Source organism: Sebastes fasciatus, chromosome 6, assembly GCF_043250625.1.
Source record: "Sebastes fasciatus isolate fSebFas1 chromosome 6, fSebFas1.pri, whole genome shotgun sequence".
Taxonomy (NCBI): Eukaryota; Metazoa; Chordata; class Actinopteri; order Perciformes; family Sebastidae; genus Sebastes; species Sebastes fasciatus.
Window position 1 is genome coordinate 15,619,477 of NC_133800.1, and position 18,166 is coordinate 15,637,642.

Here is an 18,166-nt window from a genome sequence, read left to right on the forward strand (position 1 = left end):
TATTTTACTGCTGATGTTAAAGGTTGTGCTAATTATAACTCCTTTACATACTGTTGGGTAGTTTATTTACGTCAATGCATCATATTCTATAAGATCATCCTATGTTTATAATGTCCTGTGAGAACCACGTATGTTTAAAAAGTCGATTAATTGATTGGTTGTTTGATCTAGAAAATGTCAGAAAATGGTGAAAAATGTTGATCAGTGTTTCCCAAAGCCCAAGATGACGTCCTCAAATGTCTTGTTTTGTCCACAATTCAAAATTATTCAGTTTACTGTCATAGAGGAGTAAAGAAACCAGAAAATATTCACATTTAAGAAGCTGGAATCAGAGAATGTTGACTTTTTTCTTAAGAAATTACTCAAACAGATTAATTGATTATCAAAATAGTTGGCAGTTAATTTTATAGTTGACAACTAATCGATTAATTGTTGCAGCTCTACTTTCATGAGCTCAGAAAAACATCCCTGTTTTTAGCTTTGTGACGATGCATTTTCCAGATAGTCTAATAGGGGTTTAAAATAGTTTATTTAGCTTAAGAAGTAGGAGAGTTTTCTCAACACATAAAGGAACGCTTCATCTGTCAGTTTATCAGATAGAATCAGATCTAAATTCACCAAATTTGGAGATACATGGTTTTGACTGCACATGAAAGGTATGAAAAACTGTAATCTGAAACGTAACTAAAGCTGCCAGACAAATGTAGTGGAGTAAAAAGTACAATATTTGCCTCTGAGATGTCTTAACAAATACATAGATATTAATTTATTTAATTGTTATTTATTATTGAAATAATAAATCAAACACCAACAAATTTGGTAAAAAATCTTTTCACTATTCAAGTGTAAACCTTTTTAATGCAGCAACAAATTGGTGAAAACTTAAACAGGAATTAAAATACCAGTATATAATGCATATATTATATAAACATAATTTACTTGAATATATCGGCTAAATTGTCACCGATCCCCGATTCAACTATTTGAGTCAGTATTGGCCCGATATCCGTTCCGATCAGGTATCGGTGCATCCCTAAGTATATAGTAGCATAAAATGGGAATACTCAAGTACAAGTACCTCAAATGTGTGCTTAAGTGTAGTACTTGAGTACTTCCACATGCTTGAGCTACATTCCACCACTGGTGACTCGAGGAAGCAATTTCTTAGGCCTATCTGTAGGTTGGGTTATATTATTTGGCTTTTACCACTGACTACATCTCATATGAAATATAATTCTAAAAGAATGAAAACTCAATGCGCTATATATATATATATATATTATAAATTTACTTACGTAATATGTTTCTGCATGTTTTAGATCACAGATGGCAGAAAACTGTGCCAGTCGCCCCATTTTCTTCCGAATGTCCTCTATGTCTGGGTTTCCCTCTGTAATGGGTCGTGAGGCCATAAAGGAGACATGCATTATCACAATGCAGGAAAGCAGCAGCTCTGCAGGAGGTTAGACACAAAAGAGTATGATGCTGTCATCTGCATATCAAGGTAACCGGAAGCTTGCTCAAGTGCAACTAGAATCAACATCACAGTCAAACTGAGTCAAACTGAGAGAGAATAGTATACTGTAAGAACATTTCAGATTTTAGGCAGCTTGCCTTCAGATTTTTCAACCAATCAATCAATCAATACTCCAGAAATCACAACATAATTATCAAAGTAACTTTAAAGCATTGCTACGCTGAGATGCTGGGAGTGAATTTGATATGTTTTTCATTTTCTAACTCTTATTAAAAAAATAATTCTGAATAATTTCATTTAAAAGCAGCTTACCTTTTCCAGACATGGTTTGACTTTTGTCTTTTTGCTGTTGAGTTGATGCTCCTAAACTGGAACGCACTCTGCTTATATATCGAAACACGGGAGTTTTTTGTTGCATGGCATCATTCAGTGCATGACGCTGATGTATGTTATCGTCCAAAAGATCTTGCTGGAAATGTTTCTATTTAACGATTGTAGGGCACTGTTCACCACAGATGTTTAATGTGGTGAGGTGATGCAAACTGCCAGAGTTACCAAGACATTTGTTGATGTTTATCAGTCGAATGGAGAAAAGAAACAGTAAACTCTGTCTGAAAGGGTACATTATTACACCCTGACAACTGGACAGATTACAGAGGTATTCTAGAAATTATTGTTATGATGCCGTCAAAGTGTATAATGTTAAATCGGCATGGGTAATCTCACTTAACTTTTATTTTCTGGATTACACTGCTCTCCGTTTTACTACTTCAAATATGTCTAAATAATCCAGTTCTATTGTTTTTGGATTAAAACACCTGTTTTGCCCATTTCCTGTGTTTCATCTCCAATGATTCCTTTTTCATCGACCTGTTACAAAATTACATCCGTCCCAATCTTAGCTATCAAGATGCGGTTACCATGACGTGAGAATTCAAAATTTTTTTGATAATGAATTTCCAAGAAACATGAGTCCTATCTCTGATGCACTTTTGATCTACGTTTGCCACAGGAGGCATACAAGAGGCTTTCTTTATTACTTTTAACCACTAGTTTGAGGGATGGCAGTGTTGTTTTGTTGGTCGGTACACCACTTTGGTCCAGACTGAGATATCTCAACTATTAGATGGATTGCCATACAATTTTGTACAGACATTCATGGTCCCTAGAGGATGAATTATCCCCTGACCTTTCCTCTATAGTGCCACCACATGGTTGATATTTATGTTTTTTGGTGAAATGTCTCAACAAATATTAGATGGATTGCCATGAAATTTTGTACAGACATTCATATTCCCCTGAAGATGAATAGGCTAATCACTTTGGTAATGCCCCGACTTTTCATTTAGCGCCACCATCACAAGTTTCCATTTGTCCAATAGGCCTACTTCAGTTCACCCGATTTGACTGTTAGACGTTATTGGTCACTATAAGCACCATAACAAACGGTCACTATATCCTGACTGGAGTGCATGAGACAGGTAATCTGAAAAAAATCATGTGCCTCTGTATCCTCTGGTGCTCCTAATGGCATTTGCAAGATTTCACAGACCGGAGGAAAACAAGCAATCAGAGCTGATCTGGAGTCTGTCATCCAGCTGTCGTCTCTGAGCAGCTGTCAATCACTCGCAAACTCCGATCAAACGGTCAAACTAGGCAGCGCTGATCAAATATGAATCAATATTCTGTTACTGTAATGCCTGTAATGTTTTCAGAAAAATCTTGCAGTGTACTGTTTAGCTGTAAAATTAGAAAGTTTGTGACTTGGCAGCCATGTTGAGATCTGTTGAGGAAATACCAAGCACCGCCCACCAACAGGAACACTCTCTCTCTGAAATGACCTGTGATTGGCCAAAGTCTTCCGTCACAGGTTAGTTTTTTAAAGCCTGAAAACAGAGCCATGAGGAGGTGCAGAAGCCTCGTTTTTCTCTCGGAGCACTTGAATTACAATATGCTGAAAGGTTATTATGGAAATTTTGTCCAGTGATGCCAAACATATTCTGCCTACTGCAGGTTTAAGGTGAAAACATTAAGTTAATTTGAAGATTTTAACTATACATTTGTTTGAAGAAACATGTCTACAAGAGTCATTAAATTGTCACATTACAATAAAGGAAGAAAGTTGTGAACCTGGGAAAAATAAGAAATGATGTAATCTTGTTTAAGAGCTTCGTGTTACCCTACCATTAGAGGGTGCCAGTGGGTGCCACTTAGTACAGTTGGATAGATTTTTCATAGTAGAAATTTACCTTGCCATAGCAGGGAAAACACAGGTGTAACTAATAACACTCACAATGGCTCACCACCATTCACCAGTCAGGTGAAATGTCATGGTCCACAAAGAGTCCAGTCAAAGATTTCGGGCCATAATGTGCTACAGAAAAAGTCACCGAGCAGATTGGAGAGGGATTCAGAGTCATGGTGTTTGTCTAATAGCTACACCCCACTGAAACAAGTTTTCCTCAAGTTGTATGTGCTTCACCTGAATCACTCACACTGAAGTCCACGCAGTGTTCCTGGAGTGAGCCCGAGCTGTTGCCGGGCAACCGACAACCATTTGTATATAAACACAAGGCCTTTTCCCTGAAAGACTGACCAAAGAAAAACGGACATATCATTACATACTGTAGCTATTGTGTTTCTCTGCTCTATGCAGCATGTCATACAGTAACAACTGTGGACAGAAATGAGCTCAAACAGTCTTTCTGCTGTGTTAGAGAAGAAGATTCACCGCCTGTGTCTGAATGACTTTCCTTGTGGATATGGCACCTGGGTGAGTGTTTCAACTATCATGTCTATTCAGTGGTTTAAAACACTCTCATCACTGTGTACAGTAGCTTTCTTTTTGTATATGACACTGATAAATAGAGTGGTTATGTTCCCAGAGGAAGACCAAAGACGGTGCAGAGGGAGCAGAGACAGAGGAGACGGACGCCCTGCTGGATCTGCTGAGCTGCCCTCACTCTCCATGGCAGCACGATGAATCATGGAGCCCTCAAGCTCCGGCCCTGAGACAGCTGGTTGTGCTCACACCTGAACGCCTGCACACAGACTTCATTTACAATTACTTTACTACACTTCGCATCGTGGACAAGGGCGTGAGTGTTCTGATTTTTATCTCCTAAATGTTGTACTTTAAATCTGATTCAAGCCACTGCTTTTTAAGAAGAAAAAAAAGCATACCCTTTAGTTCTAATAGCATCCCCAAACCCATGATTTGATATAATGGCCCCCAAAATATTATGCCATGTAAGGGTTTTCTTTCAGAAGAATTCAAAGTTTCCAGTTCAAAAGGGTCCTTTATTATCTTGTCAGAGCAGAGTCGAGCATCAGTACAGCAACACTAGACTACATGTGCAGTCTTAGCTGCAGGTGCATTACCAACCTACACTATATCTGCTCCTCTTAGTGGCTGAAATAACCACAGATGACCTGTAGGAACAGTGCCAACACATTATAGAAGATATCAAACACCATATTGCAAGTTTCAGTTAGTGTACTACAATACACTACAATATAATATTTGTTATAATCCCACTTGTTTGAGAGTCACTAAACCCACAGAAATCTGGTATTGAAGCCCAAAAAAAGTGCTATTTGTTATAATTCTGAAGTTAGTTAGAGCAGTGATTTTCAAAGTGGGGTCTGGGGACCCTCAGGGGTCCTTAAGAGGGTTCCAGGGGGTCCGCAGCAGAAAGTCATTCATTTTCACTAATTCCATCCATAAGATAACACAATGACAGAATGTATGACTATTTCAGTCACATTTCTGTAATAAAACATCTAAAAGCAAAAATCCTATCAGACGGGGGACCCTGGGACAAAATCTTATCAAATGGGGGTCTGTGGTCTAATTTGGGTCAGTTTAGGGGTCCTTGACATGAAAAGGTTTGGGAACCACAGAGTTAGAGCATCCCCAAATCTTAATTTGTCATTGTACCCCCTAAATCCCCAAATACGATTGTGAAAAGTTGTACTTGATGTTTTGTTTTCAGGTATCAGTCATCGACGACGGCCTGTTAAAGTTCTCAAAGCTGGAGGAATTGGTGCTGAGTGCTAACACAATCTCAGAAATCCCAGTAGAAAATCTTCCCAGCACTTTGAAGGTGGGTTTCCTCTGCAAAGGTTTGCCATTAAAGGGTGATTCCCAGCTGAATCATAAAGAGTAGTGGTATGTCAGTGCAACATAACTGACGTTTTTATCTCGCAGGTCAAAGTGGAGCAGGTGTTGTGATGTGGTGATGAGTAACTCTGATTATGTTTCTTTGATAGATTTTGGAGCTACGTGTCAACCGGTTGTCTGCTCTCAACAGTCTTAACAGCCCGCCCTCTCGCCTGCAATACCTCGGCCTTGGCTCAAACTGTCTGGGTTCCCATGACGACATCTGTTATCTTACAGGAAGACACTGGTTAGTTCACAAACACACACACACACAAACACAGGAAGTTTCTGGCTCTTAAAGAGTTAAACCAAAACTAGGTCAAACCAGACCTCAAGTAGAAACTGTGTACTTTTTATTGTTTCTTAAGGTGAGACAATGACATCACATCATGTCAGGATGCTTCATTGTATGTTTTTCTACCTGTGACAGATTTTACACACGTGTACTGATTTGATGGCTTTTCACTGGTGACACTTACTGATGCAACACGGGTAGTTTTCCCATCTAAAATAATCTACTAAATGTGGTTTCAGTGGCGGCAAAGTTACACCCACTCTCCCTTCTTATCAGCTGATGATCGTGGCACGTTTTTATTTTTAGTGACGGCCTAATTACGGGTGGGTTTCAGGAGGCAAATACTTTGAAACACTGATAAAATCAGCTTACCAAACTCAATAGGGTAACATATTAGTAAGCTTTAGGGGAAATTAATTTCTTAAAATTTCCTTCTTTATCATCAATTAAACAGAACTGGAAATATCACGACACATGACATTCAGTTTATTCATCACAAGGAGGAATAGGCCTACACATCCTGTGAAAACCGTTGTATAATGTATTATATAATGATTTAATTTGGATTATCTTGGCTCAGGCTTGAGATTTACATCAGAATTCATTCGGTGGAGTACAGAAGACCCTTTTAGATCATAGGGTTTAGAAACTCTGTGACAAACAGCTGTTTTTATATTAATACAAAACAAATGAATTCAAAATGGGAAATGTTCATGTTCTCAGGAGCTCTATACATCTGTTAACACGTCTCTGGCCTGAACACAGTCTGTGTGTCGCAGGGTGATTTTTCAGTTTGCTGTTGCAGTTTATTTGTAAAACCCAGAATCAGAATTATATTTATTTGCCAAGTACATAAATACAAGGAATTTGACTCTGGCTTTTATGCGTCTTTCTAAATGTACTTACACAGAAATAGAAATAACAGCTAGGGACAAGGACAACAAAGCTGGAAAAATAAAGGTTAAGAATAGACAGGACTTTTATGTACATACATAGTAAAAAAAATATAGATACATTTTATATAAATACATATAAAAAGCACCAATGACCAACAATAAAAGAAGAAGTAAAAGGTCAATATACAAGTCAAGTGTTCTGTACGTTGTAGACAATACAAATAGTTGCTGAATGGATTTATATGGACTGGAAATGTACAGTGTGTACATGTATACATGTCTATATACTGTATGTACAGCGTGTAGGATTTATATTGATGGTGACAGATGGTATGTACATATTAAAAAATATAAAAAAAATTATGCATTAAAGACCATTAACTATAATCTATAACAGCAGCAGCGAATGATTTCAGGTTGTGGTGTTTGAAACGAGTTGGCATTTAGAAGACAGTGGGTCAAATAAAAGATATTAGTTGGATTATGGGAAATGTAGGATCCAGCATTTTTGGAGCTTGACCCGTACTAGGGGACCAAAAGTCAGGATATCCCGGTCTCTGTTGCTTCGATTTCAGCCGTTCTTTTTAAAAATTGTCTCTTATGAGTCCCTTAACTTTATGTTGAGTTGAGTGCCGTTTTGAAATAATTCCTTTCCAGCTGCACATAATAGATAATATTTCAAAAGTAGCTTTATATGTTTCATTTTTGTTATGCTATCTGTGTTAAAAGGCTTATTTATGAATAAAAAAGGAAAACTTAAAGAGGACCTATTATGCTTTTGTGTTTTTTCCCTTTCCTTTAGTGTCTTATATAGTTTTTTGTGCATGTAAAAGGTCTGTAAAGTTACAAAGCCCAAAGTCCACGGCAAAGGGAGTTACTCTCCTCCACAGAAACACTGCACCTGAACTGCCTGAAATGCCTTCATTAAAGTCCTGCCTTTTCCTCCGTAACGTGCTGATGTCACAAAGTAATACATTTGCATAACAGCTAGTTTGGCACGCCCGCAAACAAAGCTAGTTAGAGTGAAGCTGGAGCGCAGTTCAAAGAGTTTGGTCAGGTTGATCAATAACAACAGAGTGGGCCAACTGACCAATCAGAGCAGACTGGGCTTTTCGGAGGGGGGGGCGGGGCAGGAGGTCAAACAGAGCGTTTCAGACAGAGGGTGAAAAGAGGTGCTGCAACACAGCCGGTATGAGAAAAGTAAAGGCGTTTTTTGAACATTAAATCATGTAAACATGGTCTAGTAGAAACCTAAAATACAAGTATGAACCGGCAAATAAGCACGATATGGCCTCTTTACTTCATCCACTTCCTCATTTTCACTGTTTTTCAAAAGTTGTCAGTCTTGCTGTACAACAGACCGCTGCTCTGTCTCTGACCTCAGGCCACAGCTGGTATGTCTGGACCTGAGTGACTGTGAGTTTCAGGACCAGCTGGCCCTGCTGAACGCCTTGAGCACGCTCCCCTGCCTCAGGACGCTGGTGCTGGAGGGAAACCCCTTCACTCTTGCTCCCTCATACCCGGGCTTCACTGTGGACAGCCTCCCACAGATCTCCTGCCTGGACACCTCATGGATCTCCCCTGAGGACAGACATGGTTTTAGGGGCTTGGCCAAGAAGAGTGGTGAGCCTGTGGACTGTCAATTAGTAGATCTGAGTCCACCAAACGTGGACTCTTGTTTCTTTTTTCATAAAGCAGCAACTTTGTCATTTTATCCATATAGATATGATAGTGGACCGGGCATCAGCCACAGTGAGTGTGGGCAGGATGAGGGGAATCCCAGACCCATTGACGTGTGGGGATGAAAACGCTCCTGACTTCCCTGTTATCACCTACGGCTATTTCATCACATACGACTTCCTTAGTTATCAAAGTTTTAACCTGGTGACGTATCCTTCCTACACTTTTCAGTCTCGTTACATGTCTGTCCAGAATGTGAAAACTAAAATCAAATCAAATGTGTTTTTGGCAGAATTTTGGATTTCAAATGGCATTTTTGTACATTGTTTTCTGACATGTTATGACAGTTTCATTTAGTAAATGACAATAATATTTCACATGTTATGATATTTGTTTCACATGTAAGAACTTAAAAGATAAGTTCACATTTTTTTCAAGTCTGTCTTAAAACAATACTCATATGTCTTTTCATCATCGCCTCTACGCTTTAGCTCTGATATAGACCAGGATTCACTGACTACATATAGCCCGGTTTTAGACCTTATTCTAAAAACAGCATTACATATTTTAAAAATGCATTAAAACCTGTAAATATTTAACATAAGCACTTCACCCCCCGCGTTTACAGTGTTGCTGTTTTTTGTTGTCATAAACAGATTCAAAGATCTCCTAGGCATCTACTATTCAACCTTGAATAAACTGAATCCAGGCTAAACGTCTACAGACAAATACACATCTAATATACATCTATTAAATTTATTTTCAACATCAAATTGCTCAGTTGGATATGTACATTTCAAGAGTCATTCATTGTTTTCCAAAGTTACAGTCCTTTTAGTATGAAACTCCCTCTTTGTCATTTCATCGTTGCACACAGTAAGCACAATAACAACAAAAAACAGTTGAGCATCTATATTTGTTCAATGTGCACATGTGCTTTGAATCCACATCAGTTTTATATATGTGCCTTGATTTGTAAAGGTTATCTTAAAACGAAAACACAGTGGAATGTGAAAAACTGAGTTATGTGGAGAAAACGTGTCCAGAAACTCTTTTAAATCAGCACTTTTCCTTTCTATTCTTTTCCTTTTCTTATGTTGGTGTTCACAGAGTTTCGACAGTGAATCTAAATGTGACGCAGCACATGTAACAGAAGACTGCTTCAGTGATGCTGACCTACAATCAAACAGAAATTGTGAAAAGGAATCGTCCAAACCACACACACAAGACTCGATGGTGCATACTGAGGAAACCTGCCATGATACTGCGTATGGTAATAACACAATTTCACGCCCACAGGAAAATGGATTATATCACAAACTCTGATAGAGCAGACAGTTGTTTCTACAGAACTATTAACAATAATGTTAGTATGATGTTTGGATTCATTTGATTTAGTAATGTATCCTGTATAACTGTGATGAACATTTACTTATCAGTTTCTGTAGAAGTTACACAGCTACCTTCAAAGAAACAGTCAGTGGAGAGTTGTACACAACCTGAAACTAGATGACTAAACTGATCCTTTATCAAACTTGTGTAGGAACACTTCCCTTAACTTTCCACTCAATCTGAGGTTTGTTTGTATATATTCTTTCAACTACGTGACTCACCAAAAGAAAAATTGTAACCCTGTTTCTGTACGTGCAGCATCCACTTAGCGCCAACCGTTCAATTGTGTATTTCTTTTTCTACAGCGTCGAGACACAGCACATCAAAGCTGACATGGTCAGAGTGCATGGACTTCAGTGACACACAGACGTACATTGTTAGTGATCTGGGAGGCTTAAAGAGGTTCTTCAATCAAGGACTTTATATTACAATAGAGGAGGAAAAGGTAAAGAAAACACAGTTTGAGTGGGTAAATGTTTAGATGCAAAATGTGTTATAGGACTCAAATTCTAGCATTTGACATTTTAGGTCCTGTCATGGCCTGCAGCCTCTGAAGATGTTCCGTCGGCTAAACCCAGCCGAACTGTGAAAGAGAAGAAAGGCGGGAAAGGGAAAGAAGTGAGCTTATCATTTAATTTCCACTGAATCACAAACCGTAGAAAGACCGCCCTTGCATTAGTCAGCATTAGAAAAATAACAAGTTAACAGATCTATCTAAAAGATTTTCAGGGAAATCATGGATCATTCATTTCCAGAGTGGGGCTCATAGACAGATACCATGATTACTGGAAATCTCTATTACTATGGCAACTGATGTGCCAAAACTAACCTGGCTATATAGCTATGGTATTATAATTTTTACCTCAGTTTGGTCACAAGCTATTTTTTATGCTTCAACCAAGGTTATTAGGGCCCGAGCACCGACAGCGTCGGGCCAGCGAAGGCCCTATTGAAACTGTAGGAATTATTCTTTTTCACAAAAATGAATCGCCTTTTTGAGGCCTTTGCTGTGCTCAAAAAGGTGTTAAACTTGGCATACTTATCAGACGTGGTGAAAGATTTGATATTTTAGGGGTCTCGGGCTTGGGTGTTGCAAAATGACTCGCTAGCGCCCCCTAGACTGATGGAGAAATTGAGCCCCTCACTACGGTTTCACCTACATGTATGAAATTTGGCAGACAGATGTAATATGTGGAGACGCACAAAAAAGCCTCTTGGAGGTATGCTCAAAACTCAACAGGAAGTCAGCCATTTTGATTTTAATATGTCATTTTCGCCCATTTTTAGCGTTTTATATGCCGTGTACTTTAACAAACTCCTCCTACTGGTTTAATCAGATCGACTTGAAATTTGGTCAGGACCATCTTAAGACCTTGAGGATGAAAAGTTATTCAAATGGTGTTTTTTTTTACATAGTCCGATCTGCCCCAAATTTCTCAGGCATGATAAGGGTCCAGTCCTGAGGACATGTACATACAAAAATATACTCATAGCCCCGCCCCAAGACATTAGCCACGCCCCCTTTTATAACTCATGAACCGTTTGTCGTAGAGTCTTGTGGCAGGCGTCATCAAAGTTCCGGTTTCATCGTGCCTGGCCGCGTAAATCGGCGTCCAGCCAGTACCCTGACACGCGACAGGTGCGAGGGCCCGTTCATCTCTGCTCGCAGCTTTAATAATATTTTTGAATTTTTAATTAGTTTCTATTTTATTTTAGTTTTGACTTTACAATTTTATTTTAGTTTAGTTTCAGTTTTTCAGAAAGGTTAAGTTTTTATATATTTAGTTATAGTTTTCAGCAGTTTTAGTAGATATAATGATATAATGTCAAGTCACGTTAAATGTCAAGAGAGCTTGTGAAGTATAATGTGAATGTATATTTAGCTACATATAGTATATGGACGAATACATGGACCAATTTCTGTGGTTCAATGTCACGAGAGTTGACGGAAATTCATGCCGATTTCTTTTTTTCGGTTGTGATATATTATAGCTAAAAAAAATTAAACTGAAATTAATTTATATACATTTTTATTTAATTTTTTATTCGTTTTTAACCAGGAAATATAGTTTTAGTTTACTTTTTCTTGAAGAATTTAGTTTTTATTTAGTTTCAGTTTACTATAATAACCCCGGCTCCAACTAACTCATTCAAACCACCGCGGCTGTTCTTCATCTCACTGTGGCCACACGCCAGAGATTTATAGTTCATCATTTGTTTTTTTGAAATACTTTTTATATGTATTTAATTATTCATATCACCAATCCAAAAGCAACCAACATAATTTATTTTATATTATAGTATAATTATATATATATATAATATAACATTTATAATTGTACATAATATAGTCTTAGGCTGAAGGTTGCAAGCTTGATTCCTGACAACAGCGGCTGAGTTTATTCCAGTCATCTGCTGCTGCCAATTCCACTGATGTGCCTTTGAGTAACCTCACAATGAACGAGAAGCACCACCTTGTGGCTCTTCTCACTCTCTAATGCCCCTGAAAAGCTGCAAGTGTGTATCTACAGTTGTGAAAGAAATTCAAATTAGTAAGGGACTTTACAGAGATTATTAGTGGGGGAGAGTTGACCAGAAAGGGGATAGGTATTGTAATTGTTCTTTGGGTTGATGGCAGTGTCGTCTGACTTTTTGTAGAGAGCAGGTCAGGGTTTTTCATCTCATCCTAAATTTATATTCTATCTCAGCCTTCCTTTGCAAAAATACAATTTTCACATGCACCGTTGTTTGTAAAGGTGCACTTTGCAGAGGACAACAGTTCTGTCACTGTATCATGGTTTTGTTAATATGCACATTGGTGCCACACATTAGTAGTTCCATTAAGATACCACGGCAGTCCACAGGTAAGTCCACCAGTAAGTATTAAAAGTTTGTTTTGGCAGATAAAATTATACGGCATCTAAATATCATAATGTCATGTCTGTGGTATCTTCCTCAGTCTCCAATCAAATCTGGTTCCATCAAAGACAAGTCTAAAGACAAAAAGAAGAAATGTGTACCAGAGCTGGTCCAGGACGCCCCCACCAGAAGAACCCTTGGCTCTGTCCACGTCCCCCTGCAAAGCCTGGTCAGAGGAGGTCAAAAGGTCGACGTCCTCTGTGAACTTGGGGCTCTGCACACTCAATCTGAGGTGGAAACTACACAAACAATTGAAAAAGCAAATTCACATGCAGCCGGGGCATTGCTGAGATAGCACAATCTTTATCTCTGCAATTAACAGGAACTATTAGGAGACAAATTCAAATTGGGAAACACTGAGACAGGATTTATAATGTTTAAAAGAGAGATATTGACCATAAAAGGAACAGAAAACAGGATTATAAATTATCAAACTGACATGGGGATTTATTTTATGTGGGATTTGTTTTTCACTCATCTTTAGGATCTGGGAAAGAAAATCAAAGAAGACAGGAAGATGGACAAGGAATCAAAGCAGAGAGGAGGCAGTGGTACTAAACAGAAGAATACAGCAGCTCCAAAAGGTTATTCATCTGAATTACAGATCACTTTTCCAACTGTACAACTGGGTATAGAGAATAATCTTTAAATAGTTTTGACATAAGTAAATACTGTAAATGTCCCTAGAATGGCCTATATACACTGAACAAAGATATGACACGAGTTGAAATAAAAGATCTAAGACTTTTCCTGTGCACATAAAAGACTTATTTCTCTCAAAGTTTGTGCACAAATTTGTTAAAATCTTTGCTAAAATAATCCCTCCACCTGAAAGATATGTCTTGGGTCACAGTCATTCCTGTGAGCCAGCATGCACAATACTACAGGGCCATAATTAATGTTATTAATTACACCTGTGTTTACCCTGTAATGACATGTCAATATGGCTGCTGTGAAAAGGGCCTATGTCACAGATAGGTGTCTCAAGTTTTGAGGGAGCGTACCATTGGCATGCTGACGGCAGGAATGTCCAGCTGCAGTGAGGCGTTTCCTGTGAATTTAATGTTTATTTCACAACCATAAGCCATCTCAAAAAGTCATTTCTGAGAATTAGGCAGTAAACCCTAATCAGCCTCAAAACTTCCCCTCTCCCCCTTGTTCTTTGGGGAATCTATGACCAAAAAAAATGCATATAATAGCCATATTCATGTGAAATCCATACTTCAGTGCCTAATAAATGTGTTTTTTCAAAATAAAAGTGCACATTTTTGAGTGGCCTTTTATTGTGACCAGCCCAAGGCACACCTGTGCGATAATGATGCTGTTCATTCAGCATCTTGACATGCCACACCTGTCAGGTGGACGGATTATCTTGGCAAAGGAGACACAGATTTAAACAAAGTGGTGCACAACATTTGCGAGAAATAAGTCTTGCATAGAAAGTTGTTTTATTTCAACTCATGAGGTGTTGCATTTCCATTCTTGTTCTGTGTGTTATACGTGGTTTATACCTCATATTATTGAAGAAAGTGAGTGGCATTTTAAGAAGTATTTGGCATCCAATGTAAAGGAAAAATTAAAAGGGGTGTGCTTTGATTTATCGGTCAGTGAACTCGTTTTCAGTCTGATTAAAATCATGAATCCTGTTTGATATCGTCCTCTGTAGGCAAAGGGAAGGGAAGGAAGGACGTCCACACAGACGACTCTGTGTCCGTCCAACTGGAACCGGTGACTGTGGAGTTGAGTGTGGAGCTGGAGAAATGGCAGTCTGCATCTGAAGCTCATCAACTCCTGCTCCCACACCAAAACTCCTTAAGCAAACGGCCTGTTTTAGTCTTAAAGCAAGATTAGCAGCTACACCAGGCTTACTTACTGTACGTTATTGGACCATATCCCTCCTTACTAGTCCTGGTCAGGTTAGTTTTCAGGCTTAGCTTCATCTCAGGTTTAACAAGTGTTACAATCTACCCACCAACCATTCTTCCCTGCATTCCCTCATTACAACTGATGGTGAATATACCGTAGTACCGAGTTGAATATCTGATATTTGTTTCCACCATGTCACCAGTACAAACCCAGCAGCACAGTCCAACACCGGACAACTTTCATTTCTAAATTCAAATAGTCTTGCTAAAAATACATTACCTGGCTTGAAACCTCAAAGTTATTTAATGTTATGGTTTAATGTTATTCATGCTACATATGTATCCTGCACATATGATAGAGAGACATTTACTCAGGGGACTAAACCCGACTAGATGATGTGATTATAAGGGGAGCACTGCAACAAGGTAGACGGACATAGAGGTCTACGTGCTGTCAAACTTTCCTTTATAGCATCTTTTATGACTGTATGCAGTCGTTAACAGAGACTGTGCAGAGTGCTTTCAATTGAACAATAAATACAGAAATGTTTGATTTTAATTTATACATAAATTTCATTTATTTTTCATACAGATATTCAAAACGTTTGAAGTATTTATCTTTTAATTGCAAAGAAACCTTTTGGTAAAAAGGCTGTTTCACTGGAACTGAGGGGTTACAGTAAGCGTGAAGTGCTTTAAGTTTCACTGCTTCTTTTTTTAACAATCATCCATCAGTTCCTTCATGAAGACCATAAAAAACGCTCCTATTAAAGCCAAACAGCACTGGGTTTCACTGCTCCACTCCAGGCAAGAGTGAGAAAATCTCTCCCCGGTGATTACCCTTCACAAAATTACACACATACTATCAAATCTTTAAAGAGTACATAGTATTTCCAGGCATAAAAAAATAAACTATAGCTCACCAATGTTTTTTGCGCAAACTGATATTTTTTTCAATAAAGTAATTTACAGTTTCAAATAGACACCTTTCTTGATACTATATTATCTTTGTAACTCCCCAACAAGCTGTGCAAACAATGTTAGGATATTGATAAATTAAATTATCTGAAGAAGATCATCACTTCTCCCACAACGATACATCCACCGACAGTATATCTCCTCACTCACACAAACCCAGGACATCGAACATTTTTGCTCCAAAGTCTTTTACAATTACAAACACAAATTGTCAACTGCTGTATTTTGTTTTTTCTGGATGTCTTTTTTGTCTGAAGGGATTCTCAGGAGATCACTCTCCCATAAGAGCGCTTAAGGACTGGCATGGACAATAAAGAGGCTTGGCAAAAACAAGCGCACGAAATGCACACATACAAACCAAAATCCCAAAAGCACAGCGTAATCTAACATAATGTGCAAATATACTGATTGTGCGAACGAGGGTGGAAAAAGGCTTAAAAGGTCTGGTCGTCGTTACAGGATTCGGTCCAGTGGCCAAAGACCTCACAGATGTCGCAGTAGGCCCGCTCGCCGCCGCCCTTACTGCCGTGGTAGGTGGTGTGTTGAGGGGAGTCGGGCATCTGCATTTGTGTGGGACAGTCCTCTGTGTCGTGGAGGTCGAAGCAGTCGCAGATGTCACAGAACAGCCTTGGGGGAAGCTTCTTCTTCGCGGGTTCCTTGTCATGGCTGCACAGAAAGAGAAAGCAGCTCTGTTTGTGTAACTAAAGAAATGGAGTTGTACTGCCACACAGTTGGTGTTATTTTAAGTCTTAAAGGGGACATATATCACTTTTTCAATGCTTGTGCTCGTACATCTTGGTATCTGGAGTGACTACCAACCCACAAACTGTGAGATAAGACAACCCAGTCAGTTTTTTGTGGGCAGTCTAGATCAATAAACATGTGATTCAACCAGTCAATCAGATGTGGCTCCCCTTCCTATGTCTCATGCAGGCTCATTAGAATATACCACCCACAGCTTGGCCCAATCCCTTTGTACCCCCCTAAAGCCTCAACTGATGTCTTCTGGTAAATGGTTGAGTGTGAGAGGCTGCAAGGACTTGAGATGGTATCAATATGAATGAAACAACACTGCAGCGACATATCACGATACCTTAATGATGCCAACTTCTTCCAGGCTCTTACGAGGAGAGGTAGCCCAATTGTCAAATAATCAATTTACTTGCTTTTGTCAAAACAGCATCATTAAGCAAAATCAAAAGAAATGGTTGATGATTAAACCAGCTGTGTAATATAGTCTAATGCTTGCATTCCTCTGATTTCATGTTTTTGTTTTTTGTGTACCGTCTTAAATCCATGTTAATGTTTCTCTATATATATTTTTTACGCCCCTGGTAACCCCGTGTTTCATGTCACGAAGTTATGAATTGTGGGTAATTTCCTGTCTGCAGAAATGCGGGCTTACAGAGAGTGTTGGCTAGGGCTGAAAATGTCAGCGAGAGAGCCCTCGAGTACTTCATGATCTGACAGTGGAACAGCCCTAAACCCTCACAGACTTTTTACTTAGGCGCTAAAATGGACAGAGGGTGAATACAGGTATATTCAGACAGAGAGTATGAGAAAAATAATGTGTTTGAACATTAAAGCATGTAAACATGCTCTGGTAGAAACCCAAAATACAAGTATGAACCAGAAAATGAGCATGATATGTCCCCTTTAATGAGTTTGCCATGAATGGGACATACCTATCATGGTTATCCAGCTGACTTGGATTATTCCCATTGAGAGCAGCAGCTGCCATTGTCTCCAATTTGCCCTTTTGTTCCTCATTCTTCCTCTGGAGGTCGATGATGACTGAATTCAGGAACTCAATCTGTAAAGGAGAATCACAACAGTAGCATTAGCGCCACTGCTGCTGGTGAATGATCATCTATTATCCCATACAATATGCATTTTAAAAATTGATATAGAGTCTCCCTGTGATATTTATTTATCGTATTATGTGCCAAGACTTTGCCTCAATCCTGTGACAATACTATTATAAATAATAGTAACTGTGCCCCGTCATATCCCGCCAAATAATAAATATAATCTTGACTATGATGGTAATTTGTCACGGTGAGTTGTCCGCCAAAGAAAACTCCCAAGCTTGGAATGAGTCAAAAGGAAAGTCAGGTAAATACCCACTATTTATGAGTGTCTTGCTGAGTAAAGGTCATCCTTAACAGATCTGATCTGCTAAGCATATATGATAACTCTAATTTCTTCTAAGAATTTCAGCAGAGAGCTTATGCTAAAAAAAAATTGAGAAATCAAGCTTGAGTCGTCTTTGGAAGATAGTTTGTAGTTTCGGCACCAACTATAATGTGATCCACCAGACGAAACATAAGAGTGACAGTGACAGACAAACATGCACAAGTGAAGCTGATGAAAAACATTAACAAACCGCTGCCTGATGGTGGTGTAGCATTGCCAACATCATAGACAGGGCAGAGGAGAGGAGTTGGAGATAAAGAAAGAGAAAGAGAGAGGGAGAATAAAAAAAATAATTGAGAATCAAAT

General features: G+C 38.8%; 2 protein-coding genes across 13 annotated transcripts in view; one reads left to right on the forward strand and one right to left on the reverse strand.

Moving 5' to 3' along the window:
* Nucleotides 1–4,033: 4,033 nt before the first annotated feature.
* Nucleotides 4,034–14,672, forward strand: LOC141770136 (leucine-rich repeat-containing protein 43-like). Its single transcript, XM_074639795.1, has 12 exons — nucleotides 4,034–4,250; nucleotides 4,363–4,575; nucleotides 5,473–5,583; nucleotides 5,750–5,886; nucleotides 8,215–8,453; nucleotides 8,554–8,714; nucleotides 9,621–9,783; nucleotides 10,208–10,347; nucleotides 10,431–10,520; nucleotides 12,862–13,053; nucleotides 13,306–13,405; nucleotides 14,488–14,672. Exons 1-12 carry the CDS (start codon nucleotides 4,164–4,166, stop codon nucleotides 14,670–14,672), a joined length of 1,818 nt encoding a protein of 605 aa, XP_074495896.1. The 5' UTR covers nucleotides 4,034–4,163.
* Nucleotides 14,673–15,135: 463 nt separating this feature from the next.
* Nucleotides 15,136–18,166, reverse strand: part of clip1a (CAP-GLY domain containing linker protein 1a) — a 28,939-nt gene continuing 25,908 nt past the window's right edge. For all 12 annotated transcript variants that reach the window (XM_074637873.1, XM_074637865.1, XM_074637870.1 and 9 more), the window contains 2 exons: nucleotides 17,350–17,477; nucleotides 15,136–16,330 (listed from right to left, as the gene is read on the reverse strand). In XM_074637873.1, coding sequence (XP_074493974.1) covers nucleotides 16,099–16,330; nucleotides 17,350–17,477 — 360 coding nt within the window. In that variant the 3' untranslated portion in view covers nucleotides 15,136–16,098. The remainder of the gene's footprint in view (nucleotides 16,331–17,349; nucleotides 17,478–18,166) is intronic.